This window comes from Eubalaena glacialis, chromosome 9 (assembly GCF_028564815.1).
Source record: "Eubalaena glacialis isolate mEubGla1 chromosome 9, mEubGla1.1.hap2.+ XY, whole genome shotgun sequence".
Classification (NCBI taxonomy): domain Eukaryota; kingdom Metazoa; phylum Chordata; class Mammalia; order Artiodactyla; family Balaenidae; genus Eubalaena; species Eubalaena glacialis.
Genome location: NC_083724.1, coordinates 8,598,189 through 8,616,239, shown reverse-complemented (window position 1 = coordinate 8,616,239; position 18,051 = coordinate 8,598,189). Strand labels below are relative to the sequence as shown.

General features: G+C 46.3%; 1 protein-coding gene across 2 annotated transcripts in view; it reads left to right on the top strand.

Annotated features, from left to right (window-relative positions):
* The window catches only part of SLC25A25 (solute carrier family 25 member 25), a 34,092-nt gene that overhangs the window by 7,446 nt on the left and 8,595 nt on the right, over positions 1-18,051 (top strand). The window contains exon 1 of one of the 2 annotated variants that reach the window (XM_061199859.1): positions 15,536-15,805. The exons of the other annotated variant lie outside the window; for it this stretch is intronic. Coding sequence (XP_061055842.1) covers positions 15,647-15,805 — 159 coding nt within the window. The 5' untranslated portion in view covers positions 15,536-15,646. Of the gene's footprint in view, positions 1-15,535; positions 15,806-18,051 lie in introns of those variants that run through there. 2 annotated transcript variants of the gene reach the window in all.

The window sequence follows — 18,051 nt, the reverse complement described above, 5'->3', positions numbered from 1 at the left end:
GGTAAATAGTTCTACAGCTAAAAAAATGCCTTTTCTGAATTGTTTCTAAGTGCTGACGATATAAACCAGTCATTCTTACACGGAATTCTCCCAGCTGCCCTTCATACCCTGAGCAGCTCTGATGCATATTTGCTGAAGGCAGCTGTCCATCCGGTGGGCTTCATGCCTGTGTCTGGGCTCTTCTCTCTGAGGTGCTCCCCCAGGACAGAGTAAGCAGCTGGTGACAGCTCCATTCTCACTCATTCAGATGATCTCAGTTTTAGAGTGCGATCCTGAAATCAGCTTTAAGAAACCACAAACATTTAGTGTTACTTTAATAATAAATCTGCTAGTTTGCCTTTTCACGTGGGAGCAGAGAAAGAGCGAATAAGGAAAGCGTGGCTGCCACAAGTAGGCTGAACGTGTACCAGTGGTTTGGCTCCCACTGGTCAATTTTGGGTTGGTTGGGAAATTCTGATCATTTAAGGTGATTGGGTGTTTACATGCCGGCCTTGATACCGTATTCTCCCCCTGCCCCCCTTGGCATCTATCTAATCTGAAGGGAGAATCAGGCTCCTATAAGAGCAGAAAAAGAAGAGAAATTATGCTGTGTTTCTACGCGGTCTCTTGTTTCTACAGATCTTTAATTTACGTGCTACATCTCAAAATCCTATACTTAAAATCAGGTTAATTTTGTACACCCCTAACTTTCTTTTATTTTTTTAAAATTTAGTTATTTAATTTATTTTTATTTTTGGCTTCCTTTGGTCTTCATTGCTGCACGCGGGCTTTCTCTAGCTGTGGCGAGCGGGGGCTTCTCATTGCAGTGGCTTCTCTTGTTGCAGAGCACGGGCTCTAGGCGCACGGGCTTCAGTAGTTGTGGCACGCAGGCTTCAGTAGTTGTGGCTCGCGGGCTCTAGAGCACAGGCTCAGTAGCTGTGGCACACGGGCTTAGTTGCTCCGCGGCATGTGGGATCTTCCCAGGCCAGGGCTCGAACCTCTGTTCCCTGCATTGGCAGGCGGATTCTTAACCCCTGCGCCACCAGGGAAGCCCCTAACTTTCTTTTAGAGAAAAGAAAAAGACATCTTTGTTAGCGGGCATTGACCTTGAACTTGGGACCTCAATGGAGACTGGCTTTTCACCAGGAATAAATAAGCGTCCAAGAGACTGTTTTCTCTGTGGGGCACTTCTCTTTTCCGCAGTCACGGGAGTCCGCTTCAGGGAGTTTTGGCCAAAGCTAGATTTTCTGGGTTTACTTCCTAAAATGGAAATAGATTAGGGGATTTCACCTTTTTCATTACTGCAGTTTTGTCGTGTTCAGTGCCAAATGAGGCTGGTGCCTGGCTCCTCTTCATTGTCTAATTGTGGGCTGAGTCGAGGGCACGAGGCTGTTTAATAGTCCTGCCTGACATCCTGAAATCCCTGATGCCATGGGACGGCACAGGACAGCACCCAGGATCTAAGTGTTTAAATTCTCCAGTTGACTCATTTCAGAGAAGGATAGTCAGCTGCCACAGTGGTGCCTTTGAAATAACAAATCGTTACTACCAACGTATAAAGAGATCCTTCAAACTCTTTTGCTCCTGTACCATCCGAAAAGGATTTTATTTTTTTCTTTCATTCTTTTTTTTTAAAAAAATATTTATTTATTTATTTATTTGGCTGCTTCGGGTGTTCGTTGCGGCACACAGGATCTTTGTTGCGGCGTGCGGGCTTAGTTGCCCCACGGCATGTGGGATCTTAGTTCCCCGACCAGGGATCGGACACGTGTCCCCTGCGTTGGAAGGCAGTTTCTCAACCACTGAACCATCAGGGAAGTCCCCGAAAAGGATTTTAAAAAACAGTGTACCCCGTTGCACGTTAAGTTGACATCTAAAAATTTTTGTCATAAGTTTAATAGCTTCAGAGGATATAATTTCTGGCATACTGTGTATCTGCCTTAAATGTTTTAGTTTGTTGGTTTTGGTTTTGATCAAAACCTTAGAGTTTTGCAGATTTGACTCATGCAATTTATGGAAAATGCCTTCCATATAACCTATTGGCCAAGCCAGTCTTCATTTTCAAATCAAATCCATTTGGCTCTCTGTCACATAAAATCTGACTTCATTTTTCAGTTAAAAAAGAAAGTCTTAGTGGTCTTCCCTTTGACAACATCTCTTCTGAATGCTAATTGTAATTCTAAGATAGATAGATGGGTAGTAGGTAGTGAAACTTGTAAACAACGGACATGGGGAGAGCTCTCTGCCCTGTTATGAGATGCCCTCGGGAATCTCCAGTGGTCCTTCTGTGTGATGTCCCAGGGGCTTTTATACCCTGGGCAATTCATCAGGATAATTTGGAATGGGTTCCCGCTGGGGGTTCATTCCGTTAGAATTTGTTTTCTCTGAAAAGTACGGGAGATCCTGTGACACAGTTTTATCCCCAAGTCTCTATTTTCTAGATTCTTGGAAGAGTGGGTTGCTTCTGCAGGTGATTACCCTCAGCTTAACCAGGTTCTGTGGATGTTTATAAATCTACAGTTACTGGAGGGTTATACTTGCCAGCCCTGTCCCTGGATATGGGTGGTCCCTCATACCCCAAGAAAGTTAAGTGAGGTGGAGTTGTATTATAGTAATAGCGAAAGAAACTAATGATCTCTACCAGATATTGGTGGTTTAGGCAATGCTGTGGTGTAAGGAAAGAGATGTACTGCATTAACCCACAAGGAAATCAAAGGTGCTTTAAAATAAAAATATTGGCAAAGTATGCAAATTGAACAGATTTTCATTGATCGCTGTCTTAAGTGCTGGTCAAGGGAGATTTTAGGATAAATAAGGCCTGGTCTCTTCCTCGTCTAGTTATTATTTCTTTTCTTCTGCTGACTTTGGGTTTAATTTGTTCTTTTCTGGTTTCTTGTGGTGGAAACTGAGGTCATTGATTTGATACCTCTCTTTTCTGATGTAGGTATTCCCTTCTAAGTCCTGCTCTGGCTGCATCCCACAAGTTTTGCTGTGTTGTGGTTTCACACCATTCAAAATACTTTCTAATTTCTCTTTTGATTTCTTCTTTGACACATGGATGATTTAGAATTGTGTTATTTCGTCTCTAAATATTTAGGAATTTCCCAGATACCTTTCTGTCATTGATTTCTAGGTTAATTTCCACTGTGGTCAAAAAACATTTTTTGACAAATGTACAAGTTGAATCCTTTTAAATTTAATGAGGCTTGTTTTATGGGCCAGAATATGTTCTGTGTGTACTTGAAAAGAATGTGCTTTCTAGTCTTGTTCGGTGAGGTGTTTTATAAAGACCAGTTAGGTCAAGTTGGTAGATAGCTAGTGTCATTCCAGTCTTCCATGTCCTCACTGATTTTCTGCCTACTTGTTCCACCATTTACTGAGATGAGGGTGTTAAGATCTGACTATAATTGTGGATTTGTCTCCTTTTCCTTGCAGTTCTGTTGGGTTTTGCTTCCAGTATTTTGAAGCTCTGTAATGTGGTCCAAAAACATTTAGGATTGTTATGTCCATTCTTTTACTTTTAACCTACTTGTATCTTTATATTTAAAGTGTGTTTCTTATAGACAACGTATAGCTAGATCTTGCTTTTCTTATCCAACCTGACAATCTCTACCTTTGAATTGAGATGTTTAAACCATTTACATCTGTTGTTATTGATTTGGTTGGGTGTAAATCTGCCTTCTCACTGTTTGTTTTCTATGTGCGCCATCTGTTCTGTGTTCCCTTTCTCTTTCTGCCTTCTTTTGGGTCACTTGAATATTATTTATCATTCCATTTTGTCTCTTTTGTTAGCTTACTAGCTATAACTCTCTCTCTCTTTAATGGTAGCTTTCGGAATTATTGTATACATCTTTAACTTATCACAGCCTACCTCAACTGATATTATACCACTTTATAAATAGTTTAAGAATCTTAAACAGTATGCTTTCATTTCTTTCCTCCCAGCCTTTGTACAATGGTTCTCATACATTTTTACTTCTACGTATGTTATAAACCCGCCATACATTGTTTTATTTTTGCTTTAAACTGTCACATCTTTTTTTTAAATTTATTTATTTATTTATTTTTGGCTGTGTTGGGTCTTCGTTGCTGCGCGCGGGCTTTCTCTAGTTGCGGCGAGTGGGGGCTACTCTTCATTGCGGTGCACGGGCTTCTCATTGCGGTAGCTTCTCTCGTTGCAGAGCACGGGCTCTAGGCACGCAGGCTTCAGTAGTTGTGGCACGTGGGCTCAGTAGTTGTGGCTCACGGGCTTAGTTGCTCCATGGCATGTGGGACCTTCCCAGACCGGGGATCGAACTCATGTCCCCTGCATTGGCAGGCGGATTCTTAACCACTGCACCACCCAGGAAGTCCCAGCTGTCACTTATCTTTGAAAGAGATTTAAATAATAAGAAAAAAGTTCTTTCTATCTACCCACACAATTACCATTTCTAGTGCTCTTCATTCCTTTCATTCCATTCTTCATCTGGTTATCATTTTTCTTCTGTCTGAAGGACTCCTTTAACATTTCTTTTAATGCAGAGCTGCTGGTGGTAAATTCTTTCAGCTTTTGTATGTCTGAAAAGTGTTTATTTTGCCTTCCTTTTGGAAAGTATTTTTCTAGGTATAAAGTTCTGGATTAACAGTTTCTGATGGAAAGCCCCCTGTCATTCTTGTTTTTGTTCTTCTGTAAGTAATGGGTCTTTTTCTCAAGGCGTTTTTAAGATTTTCCTTTATATCACTGGTTTTCAGAAATTTAACTGTGATGTGCCTGAGTATAGTTTTTTGTTTTGTTTTGATGTTTTTTATGCTTGGGGTTTGCTGAGCTTCTTGGAGCTGTAGGTTTTAATAAATTTGGAAAAAATCTGGCCATTATTTCTTTAAATATTTTTTCTGTCCCCACCTCCATGAACTTCAGTTGGGTGTATGTTAGTCTATTAGTAGTTCTCCCACAGCTCACTAATGCATTTTTCATTTTTTTGTATTGTTTTATTTTTTCTCTCTGTGTTTCATTTTGGAAAGTTTCTATTGCTGTGTCTTCAAGTTCATTAATCTTTTCTTCTGCATTGTCTAATCTGCTATTAAAACCATCCAGTGTGTTTTTCGTCTCAGACATTGTAGTTTTCTTCTAGAGTATCTGCAATGTCTCTATTTAACGTTCTTGATCTTTCTTGAGCATGTAGGATACAGTTATGACTTGTAATATCCTTGTGTACTAATTCTATCATACACGTGATTTCTGGATCAGTTTCAATGGACTGATTTCTCTTCTCATCATGGGTCATCTTTTCCTGCTTCTTTGCATTAAGCTGTTAATTTTTTATGGGATTTTTATCTTGGATATCTTTGTATTCCTATAAATATTCTTGAGCTTTATTCTGGGATGCAGTTATGTGGAAACAGTTTGACCCTTTCCGAGCCTGCTTTTTAAAGCTTTGTTAGTCAGGCAAGAACAGCATTTAGTCTAGGGCCAGTTTTGCCCCACTATTGAGGCAAAACTCTCTGAGGAACCTTCCTATATTATGAGGTTTTCCACTCCAGCTGGTGGGAACAGGAACTATTCTTAGCCCTGTGATGCCTTTGGCTGGTTCCTTCCCCACCCACAGGCAGTTTTCCTCATACTCACTTGCTCTGATTTTTGGGGGCCCTCAGCAGAGCTCCAGAGCTTGCTCTCTGTGTAGCTCCGTCTTCTCTGGTACTCTGTCCTGCAAACTCTAGCTGTCCTGGCCTCCCAGCTCCTTCTCTTCAACATAGGGAGACTACTGGGCTCTGCTGGGTACCCACTCTCTGCACCATAGCCTGGAAACTCCAGGCAGGAAGCCTGGGCAGTTGAGGGGCTCATATGTTTAGAAATCTCAGGAATCACTGCCCTTCATTGCCTAATGTCCAGTGTCTTGAAAACCATTCTCATATATTTTGCCTTCCTTTTGGAAGGTATTTTTCTAAGTATAAAATTCTGGATTAACAGGTTCTGATAGAAAGCCCCCTGTCATTCTTGTTTTTGTTCTTCTGTAAGTAATGGGTCTTTTTCTTAAGGTGCTTTTAAGATTTTCCTTTTTATCACTGGGTTTCAGAAATTTAATTTGTTTTTTCAGAAATTTAAGTTGTTACAGGCAGGAAGGTGAATTGGTTCCTGTTACTCCATCTTGGCTAGAACCCCCCCTGAGTTCATAACTCAGTTCCGTGGTACAGAGTAGTCCATTAAATGAAAAGCCAGTAACCTACTCAATAAGGGATTTATCTCACGTTTGTAGATGGGGGCCTAAAACATCACCATCTCCCCCAACTCACCAGATTTTCAGTGCCTAAAAAAAGATTAATTTTCACTAAAGGATTACTTATTTATATAGGGATTTTTGCTCTGGACTGGCTCTTCTTTAGTATTAAAACTATTTATTTCTATGAACTCACAATCATTTTCTATTTATTTATTTATTCATTCATTCGTGGCTGCATTGGGTCTTTGTTGCTGCGCGTGGGCTTTCTCTAGTTGCTACAAGCAGGGGCTACTCTACGTTGCAGTGTGCGGGCTTCTCATTGCAGGGGCTTCTCTTGTTGTGGAGCACGGGCTTTAGGCACCCAGGCTTCAGTAGGTGTGGCACACAGGCTCAGTAGTTGTGGCAGGCGGGCTCTAGAGCGCAGGCTCAGTAGTTGTGGCACACTGGCTTAGTTGCTCCGTGGCATGTGGGATCTTCCCGGACCAGGGCTTGAACCCATGTCCCCTACATTGGCAGGTGGATTCTTAACCACCGTGCCACCAGGGAAGACCCTGAACTCACAATCATTTTCTTTTCTTTTTCTTTCTTTTTTTTTTTTGCTGCACTGCACAGCATGTGGGATCTTGGTTTCCCCACCAGGCATCAAACCCATGCCCCTTGCAGTGGAAGCATGGAGTTTTAACCACTGGCTCACCGGGGAAGTCCCTCACAATCATTTTCTAGATAAAATAGCTAATATGTACTGTTCTAAGAGCTTTGTACATTATTTCATATAGTCTTTAACCGACTCTGTGAAGTAATGATACAGTTCTGTTACTATCCCCATTTTGCACATGAGGCTATTAAAGCACAGAGAGGTAAAGTAACTTGACCAAGATCACACAGCCAGTAAGTGATGGCCAGGATTGAACCTGGGGTCTGGCTCCAAAGACTAGACATTTAATCAACACACGAAACTGCTTCCAGGTAAAGTTGTTCTGTATATCCAGTGAGAGGGCAACTGATGCGGGTTCCTCAGCTTTCAAACAAGCATGCTGTCTTGCTTTCCCTTGTCATGTTTTCTTTTTAAATAACGGTTGCATGTATGCACACATGTGTGCCTGGTCATACATGCTCATGATTTGGTTTCACCAGATATAAGAGGATATTCAATGAAAATAAACCTCCCATCTATCTTTCTTCCTTCAAACCCCCAAGTTCCCCACCCCCACCCCACCCCAAACCGTCTCTTCAATTTTAGTTTGTCTTTCCAGAGAGATTCTTCACGTACACAAGCTTAGAAATAGATGGCAGCAAACTATCCCCTTTCTTCTGCACCTTGCTCTTTTCATCTAACAAGATATTTTCAAGTCATTCCATAATAGTAGGTGTAGAGCTGCCTTACTCTTTTTGACAGCTGCCTAGGGCTCCATTGTGGTTGTGCATTAATTCACGACCTACTCCCCTTCTAAAGAACTTTACATTGTTTCCAAACCTGTGCTATTGTAAATCAGGCTGCAAAAAATATCCTTATATTTTATCACATGTATGTATCCCATATATATCACATACGTATATGTGATTTCCCACATGTGCAAATATATCTGCAGGATAAATCACTAAAAGCGGAATTGCTGTGTCAGAGCGTTTGTGCTTTTGATATGTTGGTAGCTGTGACTAAATTGCTCTCCAGAGAGATTATACTGATTACACTCTCATAGCAGCGTATGAGGGTATATGTTTCTCCATACTGTCCCCAACACAGTCTATTAAACTTTTTTCATGCTGTGTTTGTTTTTAAAATAATGGTTGTGAACACCGTATCAAAGGGTTACCTTTGTGAGGGATGACCCGGCACTGCATTTGTCTTCCAGTAAGTTAAGAAACAAATGACCAGGGGGCTTCCCTGGTGGCGCAGTGGTTGAGAATCTGCCTGCCAATGCAGGGGACACGGGTTCGAGCCCTGGTCTGGGAAGATCCCACATGCCGCGGAGCAACTAGGCCCGTGAGCCAAAACTACTGAGCCTGCGCGTCTGGAGCTTATGCTCCGCAACAAGAGAGGCCGCGATAGTGAGAGGCCCGCACACCGCGATGAAGAGTGGCTCCCGCTTGCCGCAACTAGAGAAAGCCCTTGCACAGAAACGAAGACCCAACACAGCCAAAAATAAATAAATAAATAAAAAATAATAAAAATAAAGGAATTCCTTTAAAAAAAAAAAAAGAAACAAATGACCAAAGATTAATTCCCTTTTATTCATGATCATTTACTCATTTCAGTCCACAGACTTCATCTGTGCCTGGTTCTGGGTACTAGGGGTAGAAAGATCTGTGACTTGGTCCCTGTCCCCAGGAAGTTCATCTTGTAGAGCGAGACACAGAGAAGTGGCTGTGATATGGTGTGCATTGTGTTACACACAGTTGCAGAGAATGGGATAATGGAACAAGGGAAAGTGTTGCGAGATGTCTTAGGAAGTGTTGCCAGGATCTCTTGATTGTGCTAAACTTGATGGGGAATGTCATCCCGGAAACAGCCAGGTGGAGAGAAGGAAGTTGGACTCTTGAGGACCAGCCAGCTCAAGGTGGAGTCTGTGAGACTGGAAGCTCCTCTGGAGGTTACCGCGGGCACCTCCCTGCAGAACTGCCGGCTGCATGCAGGGACTCGGCCGGCTGTGATTGGAGGGATATTGCTGGTGGGGATAATGAACTCGGTAGTGTCGGCAGAGGTGATTGGCCGCGCCCTGCTGCAGTGAGAATGCAGGCTGGATGCTCGGGTCCTCACTTGCGTGATGAGCATTAGTTGAGCGAGGACGGCGGAATAATTGGGAGCTCGAAGTTGCTTCTGCCTCCGGGAGAGGTCTGTTGGGCTATCGCTTTTTCCTTTTTTCAAAAAGCCAAGTATTTGATCACCGTCCGCCTGCAAAAGTGAGTTTTTATTGAAGAAGCTCCAGCTGCTCTCTCGTTGTCAGCAACCCGGCGGGGCTTTCAGAGTGAGCTGCTTCTCAGGCCAGGCACGACAGCAGTGCTAGCAAATTTGAGAAGGCAGGAAACAGCCACTGCATACAGAGCTGCCAGCCTTACAACTCCCCAGGCTAGTCTTCCAAGCAGCTGTGTAGCCAGAGACCCTTGGTATTGTGGTCACATCCCTCCTCAAAAGTGAACGGTCACCGTCGGCGACGTGGGGAGGAAGCCGTGATGTTGCAGATGCTTTGGCATTTTCTGTCTAGCTTCTTCCCCAGGGCCAGGTGCCAAGGCTCCAGAGAGGGGAGCGGGAATGAAGTCAGAGGCACCCCGGCTCCGGCGCGGGGAGCCCAGATGCCAAGCTTTTTGGGGAAACAGGACGGAAGGGCTGAGGCCACGGAAAAGAGACCCACCATCTTGCTGGTGGTCGGACCCGCAGAGCAGTTTCCAAAGGTAATGGCAACGTCGAGAGGACCTCCTAGGTTAGGGGCTAGCCTAGGATCATTTTCCTGGAAAAAGCTGGAGTGTGGGGGAGGAAGAGAGGACTTATGAATGAATCCGTTTGGTACCGGGGGCCTGGGGAGAAGTGTTAGACAATGAAGAAGCCCAAGTCCAGTCCATAATCTTTCTGTGGCCACTGCAAAAGCCTTATTACCCTATTGTGACCACTTCAGTGCGGCCATTTGAAGAAGGAAGGTTGAATGCAATGGAAGATTTACCTTAGGATTTGTCTCTTTGGCCCCAGAAAGCCATTTGAAAGGCAGGGACAAACAGTTACACCGTGTCTTAGGTCTTAGCTTGTTTAAACAGCACAGGGAGGACAGAGCTCAGCAGGCAACAGAGCAAACCTTCAAAGGTGAACCCAGCTGCCGGGAGCTGGGGAGGACCAGCCTGCCCTGCATCCCAAAGGTCAGACCCTCTGCCTTGGTGGGCAGGGGACCCGTCTTGCCTTTCTTTCTGGGAGAAAGGGAGCGATGAGGCAGAGTGGAGGCTGGAGTCTCAGTGCACAGAGGCCGGTGCTCCTCACGGGTCTGCGGGTCTGCTGAGCGCCGGGGCCTTCCGTCCATCTCGTGCCCTGAGCGTGGTTTATGTCATCTGATCCTCACAAGAACCAGGGTAAGTGGCAGCACCCCCATTTCACAGATGAGGAAACTGAGGTGCAGAAAGGTTAAGTAATTTGCCCGGGATTAAACAGTTAAGAAGGGGTAGAGGTGAGATTTCATTTCAGTCTACCTGGAACTTTGCCATGTACTGCCCTTACCTTCCCTTAAGAAAGCCGTTTTTAATGGGACCAGTCAAGTTCTCAGGATTAGAACAGAAAGGCTATTTGGCTGTGATTTCTCCTGCCTGTGGTAGGAGAACCTTGTTCACCTCCTGAGGCTTGGTTATTTTGAATCTTTTCTCCTTTCTCAGGATAAAAATCAACTGGAAGAAGGAAGGAGATTCTGCCCTGTGTGTGGCACACTGTAGAGTCCACAAAAGGTTCTGCTGAATTGAACTACTGCATTTAAAAAATGGATGTTCATTTTTCCTTTGCTGAGTGGGAGGGACTTTTGATGCAACAACTTTTGCGGTGGTTTCAGGTTAAGCATTGAGGGGAATCCTTAGTCTGTGATGGGCTCATCCGGGGCGACAGGGGTCTCGGCATCTGTACTGTGCCTGAGATGTGACAGGTGTCGCTTTCTACCTTTTGATCATTTTACAGGAGCTCGGAAATGGCCGTGGCGTTATCTATTGTGAGGAACTTTTATCTCCAGACCTGCTTGCCTTATGGCCAAGGGCTTAAGGGGCTGGCTGGCTCCTTTTAAATTCACCCTCTTTTGACTTTAATGATTAACTGCTCCACTTCCCAGACTCACACCGACTGGCACCACTTGCCAGCCCTCCCCCTGGGCTGGCCTGGCATCAGGACTGTTCTGAACGGCTTTTCTCCTGGCCTACAGAATCGGGAGCAAGGCAGGCTGAACCTGAGACCCACACCTCTCACTGACACTTCTCCCCGGAAGGGAGATGGATCAGCTGCCTGGGGGTGTGGGGAGCCCCAAGAGGGAGGTGCGTCAGCTGGTTTGGTTTGAAACAAGCAAGAAAGCACATCTGGGCGGTGTGGACCCTTTAAAGGCAGACAGACTAAGAACTGGAAGAGTGTTTCAGCAGCATGCGTCCGTTTCCAGCGCAGCTGCTCTGGAAGGTAGGGGTTGGAGGTTGGGATCGCGGGCCGGTGGGACCTGGCTCGCCATTTCTCTCCAGCAGACGCTGCCACAACCTCATGGAAACCTCGTAGAGACGTTCACTTTGGTTCTCAGCCTTCTCAGTTTCCCAGTGGCGCTACTTTGTTCGACTCTCATTTCTCTCTTAAATATGTCTGCTGGTGAGTCAGGTTCCGGCAAGCTTTTATTGTTGGAACTGTTCCAGTTTCCCCCTTTATCTTTGTCTTACAGTTGATCTGCAGTTGGAGAAGAAAGCCATTAGTCTGGAGTGGGAGGTGCCCTGAGCGGCATTCAAGCTTTCAAATCCTGAGGGGCTGTCTTCTCAGAAGCTCAGAGAATTTTGCTCATTGTGTGTCTAACTGCCAAGTGCAGGCAGGTTTCATTGGAAACCGGCTCCACTGGGCTGTCATGGCAACCCGATCATCAAATGACACTACGGCTACAGCAGCAAATGAGGCTCGAGGGCCTTACGGGTGGGTGGGGCTAGAATAGCTGGATGCTGGCAATATATTAATATCTTTGGCTTGGTCTGAGTCATTGGCGGGGGGCGGGGGGGCGGTGGAAATACTGTATGAGCTAATGCCACACTCCCAGAGGTACTCTACCTGCCCTGTTCTTACTCATGGTATTCCGGCACTTACAGGAATCTTTGGCATGAAACAGTGGTAGAACAAGGAAAGCTGGTGGGGTGGGGGCATGTGCAGATCTGAGGGTGAGAAGATGCTTGTGAGAGGAACTGCTACTTAGCAGATTAAGGGAAATCGAATGCCACTGAATTGTAAGGCATCTGGAGTGGCTGCCATTGTTTCTGAGTACTGGTTGTTACAGGAATGGACATTGGAAGAAAGGAAACAAAAGTAGATCTGGGTCACAAAATTAGAACAGGTAAAGATAGCAGAGAAGACGTGTCGATGGCAGGAGGGGGAGAGAGCACTTTACTCGGGGATCCAGAAGCACCAGGAGCTGGTGTGAAACATCAGGAACGGAGCACAAGCCCTGCTTTATGAACTTTTTTTTTTTTTTGGCCACACCATGTGGCATGCGGGATCTCAGTTCCCCAGCCAGGGATAGAACCCATGCCCCCTGCAGCGGAAGCGCGGAGTCCTATCCGCTGGACCGCCAGGGAAGTCCTGAGCCCTGCCATATTCTTCTTCCTTATTTGTATTTCTCACGTATGTGTTCAGAGCTGTAACAGATACATTTTTTTGTGGTTTTTTTTTTAGCTAAGGCTAAAATTACTCCCCCGCACCTGCTGCCTTCCCATGTGAGGTACTGCTCACTGTAATTCTCAGGGTCAGGCTGACAAGTGTTTCTTTGGAAGCTGAATTCTAAAATCTCTTTATGGCAGTGTCAGGCTTGGATGCTGTTTTAAGTGGCCATTGTAACAGGAGCCAGGCTCTGGGTGAGCCTCCGCCAGCTGGCTCTGGGGCCCCGGCAAACCAGGTGGCCTCTCCTGGTCTGTTTCTTCATCTCGGAGATTCAGAGATGACCCCAGGGCCCCTCTGGGGCCCAGTGTCTGTAATTCCAGGGAGAGAGCATTTGCCTTGGACACCAGGTGCCTGGAGATTGGCTCAACTGAGAAGTAAAGGTTTCTGTGTGACAACAGAGTTCTGCATGACCTATGCAACTCAGGAAGATGGGTGGTTTAAATAAATAAGCAAACGCCAGTTTACGTTTGTCCAATGAAGACATTCTGTTGGACTCAAACACAGTTGCAAAATAGAAATACGTTGGAGCCCTTTTTTAAGATTAACATTGGAATAGAATTAATGTAAGCATTGTAAAATAACGTCTTGACAAGCACGTGCAGAACTTTTCAGAGAACATTTCCTGGCCCTGTGATACCATTGGTCTGTAGAGTAATGAGCTCTGTTATACTCAAGGACATTCCATTCTGTTTATTCTAGAAGATAGTTGCCCTTGTTTGATAATGCTTTAATAATTGTTCCTTACATATTGAGTGTTGATTTCACTTTCATTTGGTATTGTTTTCAGATCTCTTCTCAGATCTGTCTTGTAAATACATCATACAACTCAATGGTACCAAAAAAAACCCCTCAATGGTACAATTATGTTTACCAACATTATTTGAAAAACATAGTTTAGTAGGAAAGGAACATCTCCAATTGAACAACTTATTTATTCAGTCAAAATATTTGCCATTTTGTATTGGAAGGACTGCAGTTGTCATTGAAATGAGACACTTCAACAGATCTGTGTAATTTATTTTTGTTTCAGAAGCAATCATGAATAATTTTAAAAAGGAAGATCAGCATTTAAAATTCAGCTCTTTTATTTATAAATGTGAACTTCCTTTAAAATAAAAATAATAATACAGTATCTTGTTGAGTTGAGGTGGACAAAATACCCTGAGGACTCTATTTGCTGGCACTTGGGAAACTAAACCTAAGGTCTTCATCAAGAGTGGTCATGTTTGTTTTTTGGGGTCTCAGAGGCCTGCCAAGCACGATTCATTCATTCATTCAGAAACTGCTTATGTCAAGCACCTCCGTGAGGTACAAAGGCCCTGCCTTCAGGACCCCAGCAGTAGAGATAAGATGTATGTAAAAATAGCCCTAAAGCAGGACCTTCTGGATTGGGTAGCTTAAGAGACAGCTGAGTATCATGGATTTAGGTGGAGGCTGGGCAGGAATTTGCCTGAATAATCCAGAGCTGCCTCTGGATACTTCATCGGATCCTCCCTAGTGGATGGATGAAACAGCCCAAGACCTGTTTTTACAGACTCACCGTCAGATCTCTTTTAGAAGGGCTGAAATATCATATAAGTTATTAAAATCTGTTTCATAATGATGTATATAAGCATCAGCATCTTATTTTCAGAACCTTTTTCAAGTTCTTAACAAAAAGCTTTTTAGTGAACTTAAGAAGTTCCTTTTACTTTGGTGGATCCCCAAATGATATCCATCTGTTTTTAATCCATCCTGGTCGCGAGGTTTCGTCTATATTAGGAAGTGGTGCACTGTAGATGAAACACGGCGAGACGGATTCCTTTTTCATCTCTGTGACGTGGGCTCTTCCTCTGCAGCACGAATCTGACACCTTCCTTGGGAAGGAATGAGGTGGAGGTGGAGGTGGCAGGATGGCCCTTAAATAAAGATCAGATCCTGACTCTCCAAGACCTGAAGTTTCTTCTCATCCTCACCTAAAAGGGACATTCTAGGGCAGTGTTGCTCAGTAGAACTTTCTGTGATGATGGAAATAATGTGTGGCCATGCGACCAAGGAAATGAATTTTTACTTTCATTGAATTTTAGTTTATTTAAAATTGAGGACTTCCCTGGCGGTCCAGTGGTTAAGACTCCACGCTTCCAGTGCAGGGGGCGCGGGTTCGATCCCTGGTCGGGGAACTAAGATCCCACATGCTGCGTGGCGTGGCAAAATAAAATAATATAAAAGTAATGAGCAGCACAGTTGTAGGCCAGAAAGCTCCGATGCACTGAACTTTAGAGTGTCCTGAATGAGTGTGGGCTCTGAAGACCACGTCCGTGGATCTTAAGTGAGGCCCAGGCTGACCCCAGATTGGTGCTGCTGCGGAGTGCCCCGGCACAATGACCTGTGGCCTAGAATGTCCTCTTCCTGCCCCCATCATTTCAGCCTCTCGGTGCTTGTGGGGTCCCCAGGCAAAGCCTACAGGGGAGGGGGTGCTCATGTGTAGGGTGGCCTGGGGAAGGTCACTAGAGCCAGCCAGAGCTGTGCCTGGAAGGCCGTGTGGCCCAGGCAGCTGGCTGAGGGGCAGCTCCCCTGCAAGTGAAAGACCCCTCCCCACCCCCCCGGGGGCTACTTCCAGGACTACTCCCCCACCACCACCACTGACTTCTACCCTCACAGCGAAACGGGGCCGTTTCAGGTGAGCATTGATTCATTCTCTACCTCCACTTATTTTTCTGCTGGGAATGATTTACCAAGGAGAGAAACCACTGTATTGTGTGACGCGTTTGGGGACCTTGTGGAAAAACAGGCCAAAGGCTATTTGTTTGGAGGGATTGGTAGCCAGAGGGTGAAGGTTTCTGGGGCAGATCCCAGGGCAGGGCAGAATGCTCTGCCCGTCTCCGAAGGGTTAACTGGGGCGCAGGTGACGTCAGTCCTGATCTTTATCCCTCTGCACTCGGGCAACGCACGCCTCCTTGCCAGGCTCTGTGCTCATTGGCTGTGGGCGGGAGGTACAGTGAGCAGACTTTTTTCAATTAAGTGAAAGGACAGGGTGGAGGCAGCCAATGACAGCTGCGTCCCAGCATACCTTGTGCAAGTGTGCTGGGCTGGGCAGCATTCCCTGGCGTCCACGCCGCCTGAAACAGCTCCCACCAGCATGCTCTGCCTGTGCCTGTACGTGCCCCTCATCGGGGAGGCCCAGACCGAGTTCCAGTACTTCGAGTCCAAGGGGCTTCCCGCCGAGCTGAAGTCCATCTTCAAACTCAGTGTCTTTATCCCCTCCCAGGAGTTCTCCACCTACCGCCAGTGGAAGCAGGTCTGTACCGCGGAAGGCAGCGGGCGTTTCATCAGTGTTGGTTGAGTGAATGGATGAGCTGGTAGAGGGTCCGCATACCTCAAAGGTCCCCCCCATTTCTAAGCGTGCCAGTTTTTTCCCTAGCTGTCGCATAACTATAGGCGGCTAAAGGGCTACGTACGTCATGGGAGTGACTGGCTCTCATGTGACTTCCAAGGAAGGCTGGAATTATAGGGAAGGCACTTGTGGGAGATGGAAAGGAATTTTCTTGCGGAGGGTGGGGTTCTAAGCAGTGCAGGGCCAGGAAGTGGGGGCACAGTCTAGCTGCTTTCTCTGAGCTGGGGGGCAGGATGGGAGGGGAGAGGCCCCTCACTGGAGGCCCAGGAGTTGGAACTGTGGCTGCGGAGGCTGGAGGTGACAGGGCTGTGCCCTGGGTGAAACAAACCAACGGGCAGTGGTGAGGGGACCTTCCTAGGCGTCTCTTTGGAGCAGGAGGCAGCAGAAATCATTACTATTTTAAATATGGGGAAACAGCTACAGAGTCTGAGGGGGTCGCCTGCGTCCTAAAGGGACACCCCAACGTCTCCGTTAATCAGATCCTGTGCTGTCCCCCGTTGCTCACCATGGCAGTGAAGGTCAGATGGTGTGCAGGGCGTGGTGATTTGCATATCCTAGGAAGGAGACAGGACTGAGGTAGAAGCAACGACTTAGAATATTTTGAAATCAGCTGCATGAGCGTGTCCTTGAGTTTTCTGTATCACGGGCACCCACCCCAACAAGGCACATGGATCGCGTTGGTGCCAGAGCAACCCAGATACCAACGAGCTTCATGCCTAGTGTTCGCCTCCTCTCTAAATGACAGGCAGATTCTGTTTCCGCTCCTCTCATAAATCTAGGGTGCTAACCTATACGTAATCTGTATTTTGGTGGAGAGCACAAATGTCTGCAGGAAGTTAACATTACTCCAGACAGCTGATAGAACACGTGCCAGCCTCTGTCTCACATTCCGGCCACACCCTCCCTGAGTTGTTCTTTGGATCATGTTAGGTGACACAGTATCCGGAGAGGACCAGCTAGCCAATGGTCCATCAATTTCCAAACCCACTGGCTCAGAAGACTTTGAAACCCACATTGGTTTGTGGATAGTGACGGTATTTCTTGCTGAGAGAATTGGGCAACACAGGGAGACTATAACCATTTTGCTTAGGAGATTTTTGGTCCTAGTTTTGGGGTGTTGCTGGGTTGGAGTGACTCATGTATGTTCCCCACCTTCTTGAGATTAACCTTTAGAATGGCAGCAGACCCTATAGGGAGGTGGCTCTGGAGTCCAACAGGCCTGGCTTGAATCCTGCCCACCACTTCCCTAGCTGTGCGACCTTGGATAAATTACTAAACCTCCGTGAGCTTCTGTTTCCTTCTCTGGAAAATGGGGGAAATGATAGTACCCACCTCCTAGGGCTGTTTGCGAGGATTCAGTGGGTTACGAGAGATAAAGCATTTAGCAGGATCCCGGGCACAAACCAAGTGCTTGTGCTTTTGTGGAAAAGTTCCAGTTGCTGAGCATCCAAAACGGACTGCAGCTGCTTAGAGCTCATCTCTAAGGGCAGGCGCAGATTTTTGGACCCTCACTGCCAAGGAAAGGGTCTCTTAAAGCTTCCTTGGGTCACTGAACTCTTCCTAAGTGGAGCTGCCCTGCTTTTCAGTGCCTGGTTAAGGGAGCTGAGGTTGGTTATAGCATCTGGCTCCCCTGAGATCAGAGACAGGCAGCGCCATCAAGCACAGGCCCAAGAACAGTTCCCATTGCTCTTACCACTTCTCCATCCTCCAGAGTTCTCTCTGGCAGTATTTCTGCCAAGCAGGCATTGGCAGGGGCCAGCTCTGCCCTGTACCTTTACCCTGGTCGCCCCCAATTGTTCTTGGGCCAGTGCCACTTTTAGGGATAAAAAGAGCAAGCTGCAGAGTTTCTGATGGAATCTGGAGCTCCAGGGCCACCCCACATTTGGGCAGAGAGCATGTGGTGCTGAGGCCTGGCACCAGGGACAGGGCTGCAGGGGAGCCGGGCAGCTGGCCTGGTGGAAGTACCAAGCCCACCGCTGCCGGCCTCTGTCAGAAGGGCTCCTCTTGCGGGCTCTTTTTCCTCTTTGCTCATGAGGGAAACACGGCGGGCTCTTGGCTGGATTCTGGCCGGCCCTAGGGGATCCAGGTGGTGGTGGCCCTGGGAGTGGAGGAGGGGAAGTGTCTCGGGTCATGGGGCCACCTCTGTTCAC